Source organism: Scyliorhinus torazame, chromosome 16 (genome assembly GCF_047496885.1).
Source record: "Scyliorhinus torazame isolate Kashiwa2021f chromosome 16, sScyTor2.1, whole genome shotgun sequence".
Taxonomy (NCBI): Eukaryota; Metazoa; Chordata; class Chondrichthyes; order Carcharhiniformes; family Scyliorhinidae; genus Scyliorhinus; species Scyliorhinus torazame.
Window position 1 is genome coordinate 184,563,124 of NC_092722.1, and position 22,573 is coordinate 184,585,696.

Consider the following 22,573-nt stretch of genomic DNA (forward strand, 5'->3'; position numbering starts at 1 on the left):
TAAAAATTACACAAACAACCAATGTAAGATAATCAGGGGATGATAGTTCCCTGAATCATTCTCCACGGTAATGCCGTGATTAATCAGAGCTGACTTTCCAACCAATCAGCACCTTTTCTCATGCAGTATCAATTGTTGCTCCCTTTGAAATTTGGCATTCTTGCATTTATTCTTTTTTTTAATCAAGGGGCAATTCAGCATGGCCAATCCACCTACTCTATACATCTTTTTGGGTTGTGGGGGTGAGACTCACGCAGACACGGAGAGAATGTGTAAACTCTGCACGGACATTGACCCTGGATCGAACCCGTGCCCTCGGCACCGTGAGGCAGCAATGCTAACCACTGCACCACCCTCTTGCATTCATTCTGATGAGTGCAAATTGAAAAACTTCGGCAACACTGACTTTTTTCAGCGATGATGCACGATCAAGTGCACAAAGACTAAAGTTGGGTACAACTGTGGCTTTATTACAGTCCGATGCGTGGCCTCCTGCTGCAGCTGGTGAAATGGCAGGGCACTGGAGGTCATGCATATTTATACAGTTCTCTGTGGGCGGAGCCAGCCGGCAGGAGCTACCGGCGAACCTGTAGTGCAGGTCCTACCTTACATCTCAAGATCTGCCATACCAAGCGACAACATTTGAAAATCCCCTTTTTCTGATGCAAGATTTCGAATTTACATAATATAAAATCTCGCAACGCACATTCTTAAAACTGCAAAAAAAAGGATTCGACCTCTTGTTTGGAAGTTTTTAAAACCAAATTTAAATTCTTGTAAGGCAGGCTGTAAAATGCAACTGAACCTTTAAAAGATTTTATCCTTGTGCTTCGGGCTGATACATTTGCAAAATCGAGTTTCTTGTTTGGAAGGTTTTAAATGGTTGAGATTGAATGTGTTTGGAACAGGGGAGGTGGGTGCAGACCCCAGACTCCCAGTCCCTGTGCTGCTGCCGGGGGAGGGAGTCTCCGCAGCGTCCGCATGGCACTTTTGAAACGCGGAAGGTTCGCTCTCGGCCTCCGTCCGCCCGCCGGCCGGCCGGCTTGGGCAAGATGGCGGCCGCAGATCAGCAGGCCCGATACGGGCAGCCGGCGAAGGGTTTATTGTCGGAAAAAGTCTCCACCTGCACCACGGATGTGATCGCGCTCACCAAGCAGATACTGAAAGGTTCCCGCAGCTCCGAGGTATCGGGGGCGGGGCGGGGCGGGGGGTATTTTAAAGGTCAGCCGACAGAAAATCCCCCTGGCTGGCCCTCCCCTTTAAGGGCTAGGTACCCTCAGCCCAGGTGATCCCTGCACCTCCAGGAGTTCCCCCACTGACCACAGTGGCTCAGAAATCTCTTATCTGGGTATGAAGTGCCAGCTTGCCAACATTTGCACCCCTTGCCCCCCCCTCCCCCCCCAAAAACAAGAAAGGTCATGAGTTCAAGATCCAGTCCAGAGGCTTTGGGCAGGTTGGCATCACGGTGCCTTTGTCCTGAGGGCACAACTTCCCAAACCAATCTACTACCGGTGAAGTGTTTTGTGAATTGAAGCTTTATCCGTTCACGGGATGTGAGCTTTGCTGGCTGGGTCAGCATTCATTGCCCATTTTAAAAAACAATTTAGAGTATCCAATTCTTTTTCTCCAATTAAGGGGCTATTTTGTGTGGTCAATCCAGCTACCCTGCACGCCATTTTGGACGGGGGCGGGGGCGGGGGCGGGGGGGGGGGGGGGGGGGGGTGAAACGCGTGCAGACATGGGAAGAATGTGTAAACTCCACACGGACAGTGACCCGGGGCCAGGATCGAACTCGGTCCTCCGTGCCGTGATGCAGCAGTGCTAATCACTGTGCCACGGTGCTGCCCTATTGCCTATTTTTGGGGGCATTGAAGAGTCAACCGCCTTGCTGTGGGTGGGTGTGGGGTCACATGTAGGTTAGATTTCCTTCCCTAATAGACATTGGTGAACCAGATGGGTTTTAATCTCGTTTCATGGCTGTCATTAGACTTTTCATTCCAGATTTTGTTTTATTGAATTCAAATTCCAGCTTTATGAACCCAAGCTGTGTCCAATGGGACAATTTCCATCCAGATGCCTCACTATTTCTCCATTAGTGATAGATTCTAGCATCTTCCCTACTACCGAAGTTAAGCTAACTGGCCTATAATTACCTGCTTTCTGTCTACCTTCTTTTTAAAACAGTGGTGTCACGTTTGCTAATTTCCAATCCGCCAGGACCACCCCAGAGTCTAGTGAATGTTGGTATCACGAGTGCATTTGCAATTTCCCTAGCCATCTCTTTTAGTACCTGGGATGCATTCCATCATGGTCAGGAGACTTGTCTACCTTTAGCCTCATTACTTGCCCATCACTACCTCCTTAGTGATAACAATCGTCTCAAGGTCCTTACCTGTCATAGCCTCATTTCCATCAGTCACTGGCTTGTTATTTGTGTCTTCCACTGTGAAGACCGACCCAAAAAACCTGTTCAGTTCCTCAGCCATTTCCTCATCTCCCATTATTAAATCACCCTTCTCATCCTCGAAAGGACCAATATTTACCTTAGCCACTCTTTTTTATATATTTGTAGAAACGTTTACCATCTTTTTATATTCTGAACAATTTTACTCTCGTAATCTATCTTACTCTTCTTTATAGCTTTTTTAGTCCCTTTCTGTTGCCCCCTAAAGATTTCCCAATCCTCTAGTCTCCCACTAATCTTTGCCACTTTGTATGCTTTTTCCTTCAATTTGATACTCTCCCTTATTTCCTTAGATATTCACGGTCGATTTTTCCTTTTTCTACCGTCCTTTTTGTTGGTATAAACATGTGCTGAGCACTGAAAAATCGCTTGGAAGGTTCTCCACTGTTCCTCAACTGTTTCACCATAAAGTCTTTGCTCCCAGTCTACCTTAGCCAGCTCTTCTCTCATCCCATTGTAATCTCCTTTGTTTAAGCACAAAACACTCGTGTTTGATTTTACTTTCTCACCCTCCATCTGTATTTTAAATTCCACCATATTGTGATCGCTCCTTCTGAGAGGATCCCTAACTATGAGATCATTAATCAATTCTGTCTCATTACACAGGACCAGATCTAGGATTGTTTGTTCCTTCGTAGGTTCCATTACATACTGTTCTATGAAACTATCGCGGATACATTCTATAAACTCCTCCTCAAAGCTGCCTTGACCGACCTGGTTAAACCAATCGACATGTAGATTGAAATCCCCCAAAATAACTGCTGTACCATTTCTACATGCATCATTATTTCTTTATTTGTTGCCCGCCCCTCCGTAATGTTCCTATTTGATGACCAATAGACTACTCCTATCAGTGACGTTATCACCTTACTATTCCTGATTTCCACCCAAATGGATTCAACCTTATCTCCCATAGCACTGATGTCATCCCTCACTACTGTCCGGATGTCATCCTTAAATAACAGAGTGTCATGTGAGAGTACCTTTAAGAAATGGATGTTTAAGCAATGTACCTTTAAGAAATGGAGCTGATCATACTACTGAAGTGATGTCAGAGGGTGGGGGGAGCTGAGCTCACTTCTGCTTTGGTTTCAGTTTAGGAAGGCAGCTGGGAGTGTCTGTGGTTTGCTGAGAGCTGCAGGAAGAAACACATAGCTGGTCTGTTGATGTCTGCAATCCAAAGACTATAAATATATTGAATGTAACCTGATGTGTTCTTATTTTTGAAGGTTTGAAGTCTTTTGGATGTGTAAAGGAAAGTTTGAAGGATTATTTAGTGTTGTAGTCTCTTGGGGTTATCTTTGAAGTAATGGGTGTTAAGATATTCAATGTTTGTTTTTAAAAGGTTAACTTGAGTTCATAGAATAAACATTGTTTTGTTTTGAAAACCATTTGTCCATAATTGCTGTATCACACCTGGAGAGTGCGCCGTGTGCTTCCCACACCACAATCTATTAAAGGTTATGGGTCGGTTGAACTCCAATACACACTTTGGGGTTCTGTAAACCCGAACCCATAACAAGAGCTACACCACCTCCCTTACCATCCGCTCTGTCCTTCCGAATAGTTTGATACCCTTGGATATTTAACTCCCAGTCATGACCATCCTTTAACCATGTTTCAGTACGCTGCCGCTCTCGCCGACAAAGTATACCACGAACCCGGTGGTGGCGGCAACGCTAAGGATCTGGGGCCAGTGGAGATGGCACCGGGGTGCAATGAGAGCATCGGTGTGGTCCCCAATCAGGGGTAACCACCGGTTTGTCCCGGGGAAGATGGACGGGGGGTTCCAGAGCTGGCATCGGGTGGGGATTGGAAGAATGGGGGACCTGTTCATCGACGGGACGTTTGCGAGCCTAGGGGCACTGGAGGAGAAGTTCGAGTTACCCCCGGGAAATGCCTTTAGATATATGCAGGTGAGGGCTTTTGTGAGGCGACAGGTGAGGGAATTCCCGTTGCTCCCGTCACAGGAAGTTCAAGATAGGGTGATCACGGGTGTATGGGTCGGGGAGGGCAAGGTGTCGGAAATACACCAGGAGTTGAAAGAAGAGGGGGAAGCGCTGGTAGAAGAGTTGAAGGATAAATGGGAGGAGGAGCTGAGGGAGGAGATCGAGGAAGGTCTGTGGGCTGATGCCCTAGGTAGGGTTAATTCCTCCTCCTCGTGTGCCAGGCTCAGCCTGATACAATTTAAGGTGGTCCACAGAGCGCACTTGACGGGGGCGAGGTTGAGTAGGTTCTTTGGGGTGGAGGACAGATGTGGAAGGTGCTCAGGGAGCCCGGCGAACCATGTCCATATGTTTTGGTCATGCCCGGCACTGGAGGGGTTCTGGAGAGGAGTGGCGGGAGCAATATCTCAGGTGGTGAAAGTCCGGGTCAAGCCAAGCTGAGGGCTAGCAATATTTGGAGTAGTGGACGAACCGGGAGTGCAGGAGGCGAAAGAGGCCGGCATTCTGGCCTTTGCGTCCCTAGTAGCCCGGCGAAGGATCTTGCTAATGTGGAAGGAGGCGAAGCCCCCCAGCCTGGAGGCCTGGATAAATGATATGGCTGGGTTCATAAAGTTGGAGAGGATTAAGTTCGCCTTGAGAGGGTCTGCGCAGGGGTTCTACAGGCGGTGGCAACCGTTCCTAGACTATCTTGCGGAGCGTTAGAGGAAGGTCGGTCAGCAGCAGCAGCAACCTTGGGGGGGAGGTGGGGGGTGGAGGGGACGTCCTGGGAGGGGGGGGGGGGGAAGGGGGGGAAAGGGGGAACTGCCTGGGAGGGTGGATGAGCAAGAGATAACATGAAGGGTTGGGGAAACTGGCATGTACGGGTGAGGGCCAGTGTACAAAGCTGTGTAAATATATCATTTTGCCATGTATATATCTTGCTCTGCGCGATTTCTCATATTTTTTTGTTACGGGGGGGGGGGGGGTTATTGTTTGTAAGGGAGAAAAATTGTGTTAAAAAAACTTTAATAAATATATACTTTTTTAAACATGTTTCAGTAATGGCCACTAAATCATAGTCATTCACAATGATTTGTGTCATCAACTCATTTACCTTATTCCGAATACTATGAGCTTTCAGGTAAAGTACCCTTATGTTGGCTTTTATACCTCTGTTTTGAATCTTAATTGAAGGGAATAGATAGGATAGATGCGGTCAGGTTGTTTCCACTGGTCGGGGAAAGCAAAACTAGGGGGCATAGCCTCAAAATAAGGGGAAGTAGATTTAGGACCGAGTTTAGGAGGAACTTCTTCACCCAAAGGGTTGTGAATCTCTGGAATTCCTTGCCCAGTGAAGCAGTTGAGGCTCCTTCTTTAAACGTTTTTAAGAAAAAGATAGATACCTTTCTAAAGAATAAAGGGATTCGGGGATATGGTGTACGGGCCGGAGAGTGGAGCCAGATGGAGCTCGAGGGGCCAGATGGCCTACTCCTGTTCCTAGTTCTTATGTTCTTAACACCTCTATCAGTAATCTCTTCTAAGTTATTTTTCCTTTTAACTTCTTTCCTAATTTTTCTTATCGTTGAACCCATATCTTCATGTAATAACCTGCTGCTTCGCTTTCATTTATGTTTTTACTTCCTATTTTATTCCTTTTAGTATTACTGGGCCTATTCACTGAGCTCTCCTCAGTCACTGTTCCCTGTACTGTGGCCCTTTTTGTTTTTTGACTATGGCTTCTCTGCCTTACACTTTCCCCCTTACTGCCTTTTGTTTCTGTCCTCGTTTTACTTCCCTCCGACTTCCTGCATCCCCCTGCCACATTAATTTAAACCCTCCCCAACAGCACTAGCAACCCCCCCCCCCCCCCACTGTGCAGTTTGTACTGGTCCCATCTCCCCCAGAACCGGTTCCAATGCCCCAGGAATTTGAATCCCCCTTGCACCATCTCTCGAGCCACGCATTCATCCTATCTATCCTGGCATTCCTACTCTGACTAGCTTGTGGCACTGGTAGCAATCCTGAGATTATTACCTTTTGAGGTCCTACTTTTTAGTATAACTCCTAACTCCCTGAATCCAGCTTGTAGGACCTCATCCTGTTTTTTACCTATATCGTTGGTGCCTATATACACCACGACAGCTGACTGTTCAACCCCCCCCCACCCACAGAATGTCCAGTAGCCGCTCCGAAACATTCTTGACCTTTGCACCAGGGAGGCAACATACCATCCTGGAGTCTCTGTTGCATCCGCATATCCGCCTGTCTATTCCCCTACGATTGAGTGCCTGTCACTTTAGTACTATAGCCCTGCCATTCTTCTTCCTGCCCTCCTGCGCAGCAGAGCCAGCCATGAACCTGGCTGATGCTGCCTTCCCCTGGTGCGCCATTTCCCTCAACAGTACCTAAATCAGCGTATCTGTTTTGCAGGGAGATGACCGCTGGAGACACCTGCACTGCCTTCCTACTCTTGCTCTGTCTTTTGGTCACCCATTTTCTATCTCCTTCAGTAATTTTCTCCTGCGGTGTGTCCAACTCAGCGAACATGCTATCCACGACGTCCTCAGCATCGCGGATGCTCCAAAGTGAGTCCACCAGCAGCTCCAGAGCCGTCAAGTGGTCTAACATGAGCTGCAGCTGGACACGCTTCTTGCATGTGAAGGAGCCAGGATCAGTGGACGTGATCCTGAATTCCCACATCGCACATGAGGAGCATGACACGGGTCTGGGATCTCCTGCCATGTCTTAACCCTTAGGTTAACTTATAAAACTGCAATGCCAAAAAACAAAGGAAAAACAAAAAAAAAAATAGACAAATGAAAAGAGAAACTACTTATCACCACTATTTACCAGCAGGACCTCTCTTGGCCAATCTAATCACAGCCCTCCTGTGACGTCCCTCTTCAGTTTCTCCCCAGTCTAACCTCAGATTCACCGTTTACCCGCTTACCTTCCCAAGATGCTGTCTGTCCAACCGTTCGCCTCCACTCCGCTCCTGAAAAGGAAGGCCGCGTCCCCAAGCTAGATTTTTAAACTCCCCGCTTACCTTCCCAAGATGCTGTCTGTCCAACCACTCGTCTCCGCTCCGCTCCTTAACAAAATGTACCTTAGATTCTGCCCTATGAACCGCTCCACCCTCCGGACACTGCTCCCGCGATTTACCGGCTGTTCCTGGGGTTCCTGTAACCAGGGCAAATGGCTGTAAGCTTGGTCAATGCAGTCGGTTTTAAGGAGCTTCTTGAAGAATGAAAGAGGTTGAGAAGCTTGGTGAAAGAATTACTGAGCTATTTCTGGCAGTGCAGCCCTGCTTCAGTGCTGAATGTTTACCTCATGTCAAAATACTCCATTGTATGTAAAGTGTGACGTTCATGAAAGATATGATGACGTACTGGTATTTCTTTCAATGAATGGATGTGACTTGCTGCTTTGATTCACAGCACATTCAAGAACAAATGTCAATACTGATGCAAAATGTATTGTGGAAACGTTTTGTGTTTCTCTGTACACTGTTGGTGTTACTTAGGAGTGGGTGTTGAATTTTATAAAATAATATTTTTCTATATCTCTGAAAACCTGTTTGGTTTGAGGATGAAATAACCTTTTATTGTCGCAGGTATGATGTTTCTGTGAAAAGCCCCTAGTCCCCACATTCCGGCGCCTGTTCGGCTAAACTGGCACGGGAATTGAACCCGCGCTGCTGGCCTTGTTCTGCATCACAAACCCAGCTGTCTAGCCCACTGAGCTAAACCAGATATTCAGTATTGTCACCAAATGAACTGGTGGGGAAAGTGATATTTGCCTCCATCACTGAAGCAGAGATGATGTTTGCTTGTAAGGAATATATCTCAAAAATGAATGATAAGTTTCAATGAAACTTGATATACAGATAGGGTATGATCCAAGCACGGGCTGACTATTTTTTGGATACGTGTCTGGGTCCTAGAATTTTTTTAAAAAAGGATCCGTTAACATGTCAGATAGGGTAAGCTGACTCCTTTTGAATAGTATGGGATGTTATAAAATGTCATAGATTGTTGCAGCTACTGTGGTGGAATTTGTCTCCGATGTCAAAATGTGAGCAGAGTTTTCGGAGCAGGTTGTTGGATTATGGATTGGCCTGCTGCTTCCTGTGTGAGATGGAAGCTCTTTATATAAAAAGACATTTATTTTTTCAGCTTTGTAGTTCCAGAGCATCAGCCAGACACTAAAAGGTCTCGAGGAAGAGCTGCATTTGTAATAACATTGAGTTGACACAGTGTAGTAGAGGTATGCACTCTGCACTCTTTGTACCGTGTCAATCTGAATTTTGAACTTTGCTGCTGTCTTGGTTTTGAATGTCAGTATTCGGTCAAGGGTGACACCAAGATAAACGGGGTGTTGTATGTGATTCAGTCTCAAGATGTTGAGTTCCCTCGTGCGCTGGTATTGTGGAGGTGGAATATACTTTGAGACTGTTATGTTGCTGCTGAAGGTGCCGTGTCTTACAGTAGTTGGTCAGCTTTGCAACATTGTTGTTTAGTGTAGCAAAGATCAAAACCACCTCCTCGGCAAACTTGCTGGCTCTTCGTGGGGTGGAGATACTCAAACCTTAAGGATCTCGGCTCTTGCCATTGTCTACTCGACTGTGTACCAGTCTGGTACAATTCATCCCATACCAGTCTTGTAGATACCCAGCTCAACCCAACACTGTGTACCATCTCGGCTACCCTCCTGCCAACTCAACACCCCTGGCTCCAGGTCCTGAGCAACATCTCACCCCCTCGCACGAAGGAGATTGCAACAAGAAAGCTCCTGGAGAAGGTCTGCAACCCAAGCCTGCCGCTACACAAGGACCTTATCAATCCACGTGCTGCTCGCCTCCCGTCACGCCAGCCTGTATGGCTAAGAGGAATAGCAGCAGAGGTCCTGCAGCGGCAGGAATGGAACCAACACCACCACCATTAAAATCCACTTGCTCATCACAGATCCCACAGCCGCCCACCCGGCTTCAATTTGCCACGCCAACACTGGGCACTCCTTAACTGTTCCCGCACTGGCCAATGGCACAAGTAGGCCTCGCAGAGAATCCGAACTCCAGCTGTGGTGCACCCCAATCAATGACTCACATCACTGAAGGCTACTCTGTGACAAAACTCTGCAGAGGGCTCAGAGAGCTCCACATAGCCACTGTGGAGGCTGTCGCCTGGCTTACCGCACATACTAAAAAAAACAGAACTTTGAAACTGCCCAATACAGTTATAGATTTTCCCTTGGGCTGTATCTGGAGATAGAATTTAGAGCTGCAGGTATTAAATACCTGTGTTGGTGTTTGTGGTAGTGGTGAGAAGAATTTGAGGCAATGAATTAAGGTCATTACGTACAAAGCATTTTGGCACAGTGTTAAAAGTGTATTGATTTATGATTTGTTTTTTAGTAGATTATGTCATGCCCTTTGTTTTGTATTTTCGTAGGTACAATGTGTTTAGTTTGGAGAATTATAATCCTTTGTGCCCTTATCTTGATAGTGTAGCCAAGGTAGGGAACTCTCTGTTCAGGAACTGTACTTTGTGTTTCAAGGCTGTTGTATCCTTAATGGTTAACTCTGGCTGAAAAATGAGCTTTCCTCTTAAGTTGTTGAATATAAATATCTTTTATTTTGGCCTGTGGGTTTTCTGCTTGCTGCCCTCTGCAGATCTTGTCTAGTCGTCATTTGCTAAGCGTCAATTTGACAGAACTCTGGCCTCTGAGCCACTGGACTCAAACTCCACTCCTGAACTTTGAGTACATAATCGAGGCAGATTTTGCTGCTGTACTGAGGGAGTGCTACACAGTCTGAGGTATTTTCTTTCTGACGCGATATTAAACTGATGCCCCCTCAGGTGGATGTAAAAATCATGTGGCGATATTCAAAGGAAAATGAAGTGTCTTGGCCAGCTGTTGTCTGTCAGCCATCACGGAAACAGATCATGGTCACTTAGCTTTTCATCTTTGTGCAATCTTGATGTGGATGACATGGCCGCCATATTTGTCTTCATACTGGTGGTGACCGCATCTCACGTGTTTCACAGCCACTGAATTACCTTTGGAGATGTCCTGAATGTGTGAAAGGCACTTCTCTAAATGTATCTCTTTTTTAGTCCCCCTCTAGTTTGATATACAGCACTAAGACTCCTTTCAAATCAACATCAGTTAAAGTTACCACAAATGGAAAACTTCTGTAGTGGAAGTATTCCCATTTGGCAATGCATTTTACAAAATCTCCCCAGTGTTCAGTATTTTAGGGAGTAAATTTTGATGTTTTTTTTTTCCCCGTTCCAGCTCCTTGGCCAGGCAGCTCGAAACATGGTGATGCAGGAGGACTCTATACTACACTCTGAGGATGTGAGTACATCACCCCTGATAGCGCATATACCAAAGCACTGAAATGCTCCTGTAATAACCGTCACTGTTATTGCTGCTCACCTCGCAGCCGGTTCCCAGAGCACCACATCTGGTTACGTAGTTGTCAGAAACCACAGCAGAAATATAAGCGTTGGCACCGTCTTGCCTCTTGAGTCACAGATTTCAAGTTTCTCTCCAGAGACTTAAACATGAAACCTAGGCTGAAATGCCCAGTGCAGCGCTGAGGGATTACAGCACTGTCGGAGGTGCTGTCTTTTGGATGAGGTGGATGGGGTATAAGTGAAAGCAGGGCTCTCCCCAGTGTTTTGAACAATATTTTCCCCTCAACCATCGTCAGTAAAACAGATCATCTGAGCATTGGCACGATGTGCGTTTATGGGAGTTTGCTGTGCACAAATTGGCTGTGAACCTTACAGCAGTGACTACACATCATTGGCTGGTAAGGTGTTTTGGTATATTCTCATTTGGAATATAAATGATCAGATTGCTGTTGATTAGAAATCACTGATAACCTCAGTAACCTTGGTCTTTCATTAGCAAGGTGGGGTAAGGAATGATAGGAAAGGAGGAGTGGAACGTCACCTCACTATTCTCCTGGTCGTCAAAGCGGGACCCATAAACTGATCAGATTTTCGAGGGCTTGCCTGCTATACGCCTGCAGTACACCAGTGAGAAATTATCAACTGAAAAAGTCCTTCCCGATGTTGTTCACAATTCCCAGAGACTGTCCATATATTTTTTATCCATTCACGCGATGTAGCGGTCAGCATTTATTGACCATTCCTAGTTGTCCTTGAGGAGGTGGTGGTGAGCTGCCTTCTTGAACTGCTGCACTCCCTGAGGTGTAGGTACACCCAGTGTCCCTGGGAGTGTGTCAATATTTGTGCACATGTGGGGCAGCATGGTGGCGCAGTGGTTAGCACCGCTGCCTCATGGCGCCGAGAATCCCGACTCTGGGTCACTGTCCGTGTGGAGTTTGCACATTCTCCCTGTGTCTGCGTGGGTTTCACCCCCACAACCCAAAGATGTGCAGGGTAGGTGGATTGGCCACGCTAAATTGCCCCTTAATTTGGGAAAAAGAAGAATTGGGTACGCTAAATTTATAAAAACCAAATTGAGCGCATACAAGAGATGTAAGGATTGGTGGATATAAAATATAAAATAAACCATTTACTTACAAAAATACACCTCGGAGCAAAACTGATTGTTTTTTTGAATACTGTAGTTTAGAAATTGTACAAGAAATAAAAAACTGCACTAATATGGTCCCTTTCCTAGCCTCTGGAGTTCTCAAATCGCTTTATAGCCACTGAAGTACTTTATGGATGTTGCAATGTACAACAGCATGCTAGTGATCAGGTAATATGTGTTCAATGATGTTGGTTAAGGGATAAATATTGGCCAGGACACTGGGATGTACTCCTCTTCCCTTTCAGGAAATAATGCCATCATCGCAGGCTCTTTGTTGATCATCTCATGTCTTCACAATATTAATGCGTTCATCATTGTTTCCAACAGAGCCTACGCAAAATGTCAATTATAACAACACATTTGCAGTACCAGTGAGTGCTACTCCTTTATCATCTTTCTTTCTCCTGTCCAATATTTTAAGAATTTCTTAAATTATTTCAGGATCAGGAATCGCGATTCTGAGCTCCCTCTGGCAATAATATTCAGGAAGGCAGGAGCAGTGGAGAAATTATAAAAAGAAAATTTGGGAAATTTACCTTTGCAAGAGAAATAGAATGTAAAAATGTTCATGGTAGTAAGGATTCGGGAAGAGGAAATCATTTAGTTTGAATAATATTTGGAAACAGTACATATATTATTAACTCGAGTAAGCAATGTTCCAGCCCTGCCTATCTTCATTCAGGCTGTGCAAATATTAGCACCTAATGTTATGAGTTATGTTCTGAGTTTTGTAAGCATGGAATGGTTGAGTACAGTCAGTACTTTCCTTGAGAAATTTGCTAATGGGTTCTCTGTCTCCCCCAAACCTACCTTCACTGATCAATATATGCTTTGGGGTTCCTCTTGCTCCACGCGCTATAGATTGGCCTTATTGGGACCCTCCTAAAAGGGACTGAGTCATTTTGCTCATTGCACATGCTTGTTGCTGAAGGAGGGCGCTTCAAAGCTGTCCTCCAGGATAATCTCCTCATGCGATGTAATTGGCTTTGTTAAGTTTTTTTTAAAAAATATTTTTTATTCTCCTTTTTCACATTTTCTCCCAAATTTACACCCACCAACAATAAACAATAATCAGTAACAAATATGTCAATCCCCATCTCAATAACAACGATCCCATCCTCCCACCAAACCCCAAACATTAGCCCGCATGTTCACACAAACAAATGACAAAAAGGAATTAGGGTTCGCCCATAGTCGCCATTAACAGCCCCCCTCCCCCCAACCCTCACACCCACACGCCCCAACTAATGTTCAAAGTTATCCAATTCTTGAAAGTGCAGAATGAATAATGCCCATGAATTGTAGAACCCCTCTATCCTTCCCCTCAGCTCAAACTTAACCTTCTCAAGAGTCAAGAATTCCAACAGGTCCCCCCGCCATGCCAGGGCACAGGGTGGAGAAGCCTCCTGGGGGCCCGGGTCCAGTTTCACATCCACCACTTTAGAAATTATCCTAAAAACCTCCTTCCAGTAATCCTCCAGCTTTGGACAGGACCAAAGCATATGAACGTGATTAGCCCCCCATTCCCTCCCTCCTCCCCCCCAACGTTCACACACATCCTCTATTCCTCAAAGAATCGGCTCATCCTCGCCCTCGTGAGGTGTGCTCTGTATACCACTTTCAGCTGTATCAGCCCCAACCTCGCGCACAAGGTCACAAGGTGGAGGCATTCACTCTCCGGAGCACCTCACACCAGAACCCCTCCTCCATAGCCTCTCCCAACTCTTCCTCCCACTTTGCTTTGATCCCTTCCAGTGGTGCCTTCTCCTCTTCCAAAATAGCTCCGTAAACCGCTGACACTACCCCCTTCTCCAATCCCCCTGTCGTCAGCACCTCCTCCAGCAATATGGAGGCCGGCTCCACCGGGAAGCTCTCTATCTCCTTTCAGGCAAAATCTCGAACCTGCATGTATCTAAACATTTCCCCCTGCTCCAGCCCATACTTCGCTTCCAGCTCCTTCAATCCTGCAAACCGACTCCGAAGAAACAAATCTTTTAGTGTCTTAATCCCCTTCGCCACCCATTTCCGAAAATTTCCATCCCACGTCCCTGGCTCAAATCTGTGGTTCCCCCGAATCGGCATTTCCCTTGACCCTGCCCCCAACCCGAAGTGTTGGCGAAACTGCCTCCAAATTCTCAATTAAGCTATTATGACCGGACTCCCTGAGTATTTCCCCGGGGCTATCGGGAGCGGCGCTGTTGCTAGTGCTTTCAATCCCGACCCCCTGCACAAACTCTCCTCCATTCTGACCCACTGGGAATCAACCCCTCTGACCCAGCTCCGCACCTTCTCCACATTCGCTGCCAATAGTAAGCTTTGTTTAAGTTTAAGGTTCTTGTTTGTGATTGGAGTATTCTCAAACTTAACATAGGAAAATGGTTGTCTGGAATTATGGGCTGGATTCTCCGCTGGCGGGATGCTCCATTTTGCCGGCAGCCCGGGGGTTCCCCTACGGCGTGGGGCAGCCCCAGAATGGGAAACCCCATTGACCGGCCAGCAGGATGAAATGGAAATGTGCCGCGTAGGGCGGAGAATCCAGGCTTATTTCCTTCTGAATACAGAAAATGCTGCTTTTGGTAAAATATCTGTTTTATGTCTGTGGAGAAACTAAGTTTATTTAAGTAATCCTAAACTTTTCCTCTTTCACAGACAGGAAGCTATACAGAAAAAGTGAGTATTTGCTATGTGATCATTCTCACATGCCTAAACTTAATTGATTAAAATATGGTCATCTGGGCTTATTCTGGACCTAAAGAATGTCTTCATCTCTCTATCTCAGGATGTATTGCCAGGCTCAGATCATGTGAATGAGGCATTCAGAAGAAAATAAGCTGTGGCAGGGCCAGAGATAGGTGATGCTACAGAGGTAGAAGTAGGAGTTGGAAGCTTTGTTCCGTGTCTCGGACGTCATGGTTCAAAACACTCTGGTTCAAACTGGGGCTGATACAAATGTTGAAACTCTAAATGAAAGACATAAAATGTTAGAAACACAGGATAGTGGCTGCCCGCCTGTAATAACCTAATTTTGTTCTCTTCCCAAATGATTATTTCCAGACAATATTTTGATGGAATGGCCTAAGCTGTACCCAAAAATCCCCAAACCCTTTTCAGTGTCCTCCACGTACTTTCCATATTCCTTCCTACTTGGTGCTGAAGTTTCTTCCTCTTTCTTGTCAAGCACTTTGAGATAATTTTCTGGACAGTAATTCCTCTCAACATTGCATTTACATTCCTGAAAAGTGCAACTTTTTGTAAAAATATTTTAGTGTCACAAGCAGGCTTACATTAACACTACAATGAGGTTACTGTGAAAATCCCCTAGCTGCCACACTCCGGCGCCTGTTCGGGTACACAGAGGGAGAATTCCGAATGTCTAAATTATCCAACAGCACGTCTTTCGGGACTTGTGGGAGGAAACCGGAGCACCCGGAGGAAACCCACGCAGACACTGGGAGAACGTACAGACTCCGCACAGGCAGTGACCCAAGCCGGGAATCGAACCTGGGACCCTGGCGCTGTGAAGCAACAGTGCTAACCATTGTGCTACCGCCTTCCCTCCGTCTTAGCCGCCACTTCTGATCCCTGACTCTCCCCTACCCTCCTGCTTCATGAACTTCCCGCTCGCTGCTTCCCTCTCCACCCCTCCCACTCCTGCTGTGTAAGTGGTCGGGATAGGGTGGCGACCTAGAGAGGAAGCGAGCAAAGGAGCAAGAGGAGAGGGAAACGGTAAGTGGGAGAGTGGCGGCTTGCTGTAGAGAGGCAGTGAGAAGGAGGGGGTTCGGTGAATGGGCCACAAGAAAAGCAAGTGAGGGCAGCGTTGTAGTCACTGCTGCCATGGGTATTATTTGCACAAAACCACTTGTTTTCTTTTTGCTGGTGCCTCAAATGCAAGACCTCATGCACTCCAAAATGGGTCATGTGGTACTGCAGAGGCCCGAGCGGAAACGACTCTAAAGAGGAAGTCCTGATGTGCAAACTGACCTTCTAACACATTAAAAGCAAAATGACGTTGAATGAGTTAACTTCGAATGGACACTTACTGTACATGGGGAAGAAAATTGTAGAAGTGTAATTATGATGCTGTATTAAATTCTATGCTTTGTTACATGCATGCTATTCGCATTAAATGCATGGTGTGTAAAGAAAAATGCATAGTAAATGTGTAAAGAATGGACGAATATTACACCAAATGTATGTCAGAGAAACCGATGCTTGAATTAAAGGGAGAGGTCAGCACAGTTTACAAACCAAATCTAAACCTATCCCAGTTTCTGATGAGAGTTATTTTCACATATTTTTCAACATAGCAGAATATCCCTGCACCCTGAAGCTTTACCCTGACGTTTCCTGTGCATCTGCAGATAAGGTCAGAGTGACTGCCCTTGACATCAAAGCAGCATTTTACCGCGTGTGGCATCAAGGAACCCTATCAAAACTGGAGTCAATGGGAACCAGGTGGAAAACTCTCCGTTGGTTGGAGACATACCCAATGCAAAGAAAGATGGTTGTGGTGGTTGTAGGTCAATCACCTCAGCTCCAGGACATCACTGCAGGAGTTCCTCAGGGTCGTGTCCTAGGCCCAACCATCTTCAGCTGCTTCACCAATGACCTACCTTCCATCATAAGGTCAGAAGTAGGGATATTCACTGATGACTGCACAATGTTCAGCACCATTCACAACTCTGGTGTTGAAGCAGTCTATGTCCAAATGCAGCAAGACCAGGACAATATCCAGGCTTGGGCTGACAAGTGGCAAGTAACATTCCTGGCACACAAGTGCCAGGCAATGACCATTTGCAACAAGAGAGGGCCTAACCTTCGTCCCATGACATTTAGTGACATTGCTGAATCCCCCACCAGCAACATCTTGGGGGTTACTATTGAACAGGAACTGAATTGTACTAGCTATATAAATACTGTGACTGCAAGAGCAGGTCAGAGGCTAGGAATCATGCAGTGAGTATCCCATCTCCTGACTCCCAAAACCTGTCCACCATCTACAAGACATAAACCAGGACTGTTACGGAATAATCTCACACTTGCCTGGATGAGTGCAGCTCCAAAAACACTCAAGAAGCTCATCCAGGACAAAGCAGCCCACTTGATGTGCACGCTACCTGCAAACATCCACTCCCTTCACTGACGAACAGTGGCAGCAGTGTGTACCATCTACAAAATGCATTGCGGGACCTCACCTAAACTCCTCAGACAGCACCATCCAAACCTGCTGCCACCACCTAGAAGGACCAAGGAGTAGATACATGGGAACCCCACCAGCTGGAGGTTCGCCTCCCAAGTCACTCACCATCCTGACTTGGAACGCTTCCTTCACTGTTGCTGGGTCAAAATCCTGGAATCCCCCCCCCCCCCCAGCATAGGATGACAAAAACATGTTTCACAACGTTCTTTCCATCACTTGGATGACCATGAATCTCGCCCACTCTTACCACGTGCCATAGACGTGTGTCAGAAGGATTTGCAGGCTGACAGTTAACCGGTTTGGCCGTGTTATGAATACAGCATCCTTAGCTGTTCAGTCCTGGGACTTGGCTCAGAGGTGGGGATCCTACTCCCTCGACCACAAGACATCCAGCTCATTCATGTGTTACAAGTGCTTTGAAAATCGTACGCTTTGCAGAACAACAATGACAACAACTTGTGTTTAAGGAGCATCTTCAAGGAGGAGAGACGGAGACGTTTGCAGTGGAAATCCCAGAGCTCTGGGGTCTTGGCAGCTGAAGGGACAGCCACCAATGGTCGAGCAGTTAAAAAAGAGATATGCAAGAGGCGTAAATTGGAGGAGTGCAGAATCTCGGAAGGTTGTGGGGCTGGAGGTGATTACAGAGAGATGGAAGGTTGAGGTTTTGGGGAGATAATCTACAACATAGAATAGAACAGAATTTACAGTGCAGAACGAGGCCATTTGGCCCATTGAGTCTGCACCGGCCCTTGGAAAGTGCACCCTACTTAAGCCCGCACCTCCACCTTAACCCTTTAACCCCACCTAACCTTTTTGGACACAAAGGGTAATTTATCACGGCCAATCCACCTAACCTGCACATCTTTGGACTGTGGGAGGAAACCAGAGCACCCAGGGGAAACCCACGCAGACACAGGGAGAACGTGCAGTCTCTGCACAGACAGTGACCCAAGCCAGGAGTCGAACCTGGGACCCTGGAGCTGTGAAGCAATATTCCTACCCATTGTGCTACCGTGCCACCCACAGAGTGAGGAAATTGATCAAGCATGATCCAGATGTCTTTAGCTCCTCTCTAGCACTGACAAAGAGTCATCCAGACTTGCAATGTTAGCTCTGTTCACTCTCCACAGATGCTGTCAGATCTGCTGAGATTTTTCAGCGTTTTCTGATTGTTTCAGAGTCCAGCATCCACAGTCATTTGCTTTTATCCAGCTGTCTTTTACCTGCGATCCATGAACTGCAATCCCCCTCGGTGCTCCTAAATACAACCTCTATATAGCAAAGGTGTTTCAGGGCTTTGAGCCCTGACTTCATTCGTTGAGCTGTCAGATCATCCTGAAAATGAAATGAAATGAAAATCACTTATTGCCACAAGTAGACTTCAAATGAAGTTACTGTGAAAAGCCCCTAGTCGCCACATTCCGGCGCCTGTTCGGGGAGGCTGGTACGGGAATTGAACCGTGCTGCTGGCCTGCCTTGGTCTGCGTTAAAAGCCAGCTATTTAGCCCAGTGTGCTAAACCAGTCCTGGTGTGCTAAATCCAGCCCTTCACAGATGGAAAGAATGTGGAAGAGCCTAAAACTCAGTGGGTAAAATTGGATATTCCGAGTGAGTCACAGGCTGAAATAAGTTTTATTTCCTGCCATTTCTGTAAGTGTGATTCGTTGCAATTAAATTAACACAATTGAATGAGAACAAATATAGGATATCACCTATGATCCCAGGCATTGAAAGATGGCGTCATCAAATATTAAACAAGTGTATCTCAAGGTATGAATATCTCTGTCTGAACAACTTATTTCATATCCTGAATTATAACATAAAATCATGAAGGAAGAGGCCAGTGTTATTTGTAAAATCATTAACAAATAGTTTGCATGAAATCAGATTACCAGATCAAATTAACCACTTTCTTTTTTTTTCTCTCCCTTAATGAAATTTTGACAGTGTTGAACTTTCTACAAACCTTCAGGACCAGCTGAAGCATCTCTTAAAATGAGACGGAAGATGGCATGGCGATGAATCTCAGGAGGAGGAGGAGGGGGGGGGGGGGGGGGGGGGGTTGCGAAGAATAAGTTGTCAGTCCTATCACCCAACAAGAAGCATAAACTGAAGCAAACTTCAATTCCATTCAGTTTCCATGTGCAATATTCAGAACCTTTCCAAATGCTGCTTCGACCCTGGTGCTGATGATGAATAAATAGTGGGTTCTACTCGTGTGGAATACAGTGTGCTTATTCTCTATTGACGTGGTGGTGGTGCTTATATGCAGACTGTTAGAGCAACAATGTAACTATGGTCCTTTACATTGCCACAATTGCAGGGGGAGGGGGTGGGGGCACGTTCAGCAGCTCCTTGGAACAGGTCAATGCAACTTTTAGTAGTTATGTATGCAGTTCTTAAACAAGCTTTTAGGTTTTCAATATGTGAATGCGTTGTTACAAGTTTAGAATTGATGCATTCCAGGTCAACAGTCTGAACAGTTAAGGCTGTTATTATCTAATATTTGATGTTTCTTACAAGGCTGATGCTGCAATCTCACATTGGTTCATCTGGCAATGTTAAAATGTAGCCTTGAATGACAGAATCGGTTTACCATTAATTAGATGTTTTGCAAGTCCTATTAATACTTCCTTGGTTAAACATAAATGCCACCCTGTCAACGTTGTGGAGTTATGTATTACGGTTTGTTTATTTTGAAGCGTAAACTCAATGTTGTTTTGAATATTTATTTGAACAGCTTTGATGCTAACATTGTAAACGGGGCTTTCAAAGCCTCGCGTTATATTATGCTCACTGATACTTGTCCTTTCAGGGGAAGTGACATTAATGTTTTGTTACATCCACCAATGGAGCGATCCCAGGTTTTCTTTATGACAACTACAACTACTACCTTAGTCTGTCTTCCTCCATTCTCCATGTTAATTTGGGTCCTTGCAGCCCTTATATGTCTGCAAACTGTGCCTCATCCTGCACACTGGTTTTAGGCTTGTCCAAGAGTGAGTAAATGTAAGAAGCAGCAAGTTAACAACATGGAGGCTTCATGTTTGACTGTAGTGGAACCTTCTGTAGAACAGATCCATGCACTGTGGTGTCAAAAATGTATACATTGTTTATTTGTTACAAAGCTAAGTTTAATAACTAAAATTGAATTATTAAAACAAAGTGTTTGAAGCGAATACATTTTAATTTTTCATCTCTTCCTGCTCCTGAATTTCTTTATCAACTACAGTTTTTAACTGATACCATTTAATCAAGACCTTTGCTTCAACTCTGCTGTTCGAAGTCCCCTCTGCTTGGAGCTGGTACAATGGCGATAATTCAGTTTACCCCTGCTATACGCGGTAGAGAATAAATCCAAAACACACATTCGAAAAAAACAGTTCATTGACATTTACCATCTGCCTCTCCAAATTCTCTAGTCACATCCAGAATCTTATCATAAAATAATCACACTTTAACGAACAGCTGATTGAAACTGCTTGAAGACTTGACCCAGCCTAAAATCAGCAGAGCTTTTTAAATTGGTAAATGTGTATTGAACTGCATGCATAATAAATATGGGGTGCTTTTTGTGATTGACTGCTATAGTAATTGGAAAGTGCTAGCATTATTTGCCTAAGAAAAGCAATTGTCTGTGATATGCATAAAGCGGGTGAGGACTCACTGGCAGGAGACTCCCAGGAAGATGGTGAAAATGCTTTAGCATCACTGAAGAGTTCAGACATCCCCACCATGGGAGATCCTGGCTTGTGACCGACCATAATGGAGAAAGTTCATCGGGGAAAAGCAGGGAACACAGCGAGAGACTTTGTCGGGAACATTCAGAAGCAAAGCCAAGAAGTCTGACAGCACGCACAGACCTCCAAGTAACTCCTCTATCCAACCACCACCTGCCCCACATGTAGCAGAGTCTGCGCATTGGGCAGTCATCTCTGAACCCATCGATAAAAGCAAATTACCGCTGCTGCTGGAATTTGGAACAAAAACAGAAAATGCTGAACAATCGCAGCAGGTCTGACCGCATCTGTGGAGAGTTGTTATGGGCCAGGGTTTAAAAAGCTCCAAAGTATATTATGAAGTTCACCTGACCTACAACTGTTTGTTGAATTTGGCTAGGATGAGCACAAGAGCCTGCCTTTCAGGGGTTATTCAACAGATTTCTTAGGCGCTTTTAATTTTAAAAAAACAAGCTTTATTCTAAGAATTTAGTTAACATTTATATAAACACACACAGCAAGAACCTTTTTCAATTACAAACATAATTACTGTAGCTGTGTGGAGTCTTTATGTATAACCCTTAATGAATTCCCTTTTAACTGTTCCAATTCAATAACAAAATCCAAGTAAAACTAGAAACCCCTTTTGAAAGGCGTGGCCTAACACACTGCATTCTCACTGGTTTAAGATTGTTGTTATTGATACTCTGTTCCCCTTTCCAAACAGCAGATTTCAATTCCTTCCAGAAAGCAATTATCTCTTTTAAGTTACCAAGCAGTCTGAACATAGAACATACAGTGCAGAAGGAGGCCATTCGGCCCATCGAGTCTGCACCGACTCACTTGAGCCCTCACTTCCACCCTATCCCGATAACCCCATCTAACCTTTTTGGTCACTAAGGGCAATTTATCATGGCCAATCCACCTAACCTGCATACATGCATTTGGACTGTGGGAGGAAACCGGAGAACCCGGAGGAAACCCACGCAGACACTGGGAGAATGTGCAGACTCTGCACAGCCAGTGACCCAGCGGGGAATCGAACCTGGGACCCTGGTGCTGTGAAGCCACAGTGCTATCCACTTGTGCTACCATGCTGCCCCAAACGGTCTGGAAGCAGCTTTTAAAATGAAGATAGGCAGGCCAAAAAAAACTTCTGTTCTCTGTCTAATTCCACAGCAGCCCAATGTGGAGTACTGAAACCATGTGATCAGACAAAAGCCTTTCTTAAAGGGACGCTCATGACAGAGTGAAGGGAGCTAACGTTTTGAGTCTGGATGACTCTTTGTCGTAGCTGGAGAGAACTGGAAATAGGGTCAGATTTATACTGTTGGGGGAGGGGGGGGCTGGATAGAGGATCGGCGATTCATTGAATTGAAAGGACTGCCCAATAGAAAACTCATGGCATTTCAGCAATTGTTACTGATCTAATAAATTGCACAGCTGGATAGGTCACTCTTATATTCAGAGAGTAGAAAACCTACTTTCCTGCCACTTTTTCTCTCCACTCTTTTAGCAATGGTATTGTATTATTCCACCGGTTACACCTCATCTCGTTCGAGTAATTGTTCTTCACAGCAGAATACTGTGTACAGTTCTGCTCACTGCATTTAGAGTATGTTTCAGCAGAGGTTTGACAAATGGCCTGAGATAGGCGCTATGTATTTACAAGCCAGCATAGTGAGTAAATGGTT

General features: G+C 45.5%; 1 protein-coding gene across 1 annotated transcript; it reads left to right on the forward strand.

The window, feature by feature from the left end:
• The first annotated feature begins 1,005 nt into the window (after positions 1-1,005).
• Positions 1,006-20,339, forward strand: borcs7 (BLOC-1 related complex subunit 7). Its single transcript, XM_072479589.1, has 5 exons — positions 1,006-1,184; positions 10,687-10,749; positions 12,289-12,332; positions 14,611-14,631; positions 19,108-20,339. Exons 1-5 carry the CDS (start codon positions 1,053-1,055, stop codon positions 19,157-19,159), a joined length of 312 nt encoding a protein of 103 aa, XP_072335690.1. The 5' UTR covers positions 1,006-1,052; the 3' UTR covers positions 19,160-20,339.
• The last annotated feature ends 2,234 nt before the right edge of the window (positions 20,340-22,573 follow it).

Excerpts from the sequence above, each read along its gene's own strand:
- borcs7 (XM_072479589.1), top strand. The coding sequence starts at position 1,053 with ATGGCGGCCGCAGATCAGCAGGCCCGATACGGGCAGCCGGCGAAGGGT. Across the intron at positions 1,185-10,686 it reads AAGGTTCCCGCAGCTCCGAG|CTCCTTGGCCAGGCAGCTCG; the intron begins GTATCGGGGGCG and ends TCCCCGTTCCAG. Across the intron at positions 14,632-19,107 it reads CAGGAAGCTATACAGAAAAA|TGTTGAACTTTCTACAAACC; the intron begins GTGAGTATTTGC and ends AAATTTTGACAG.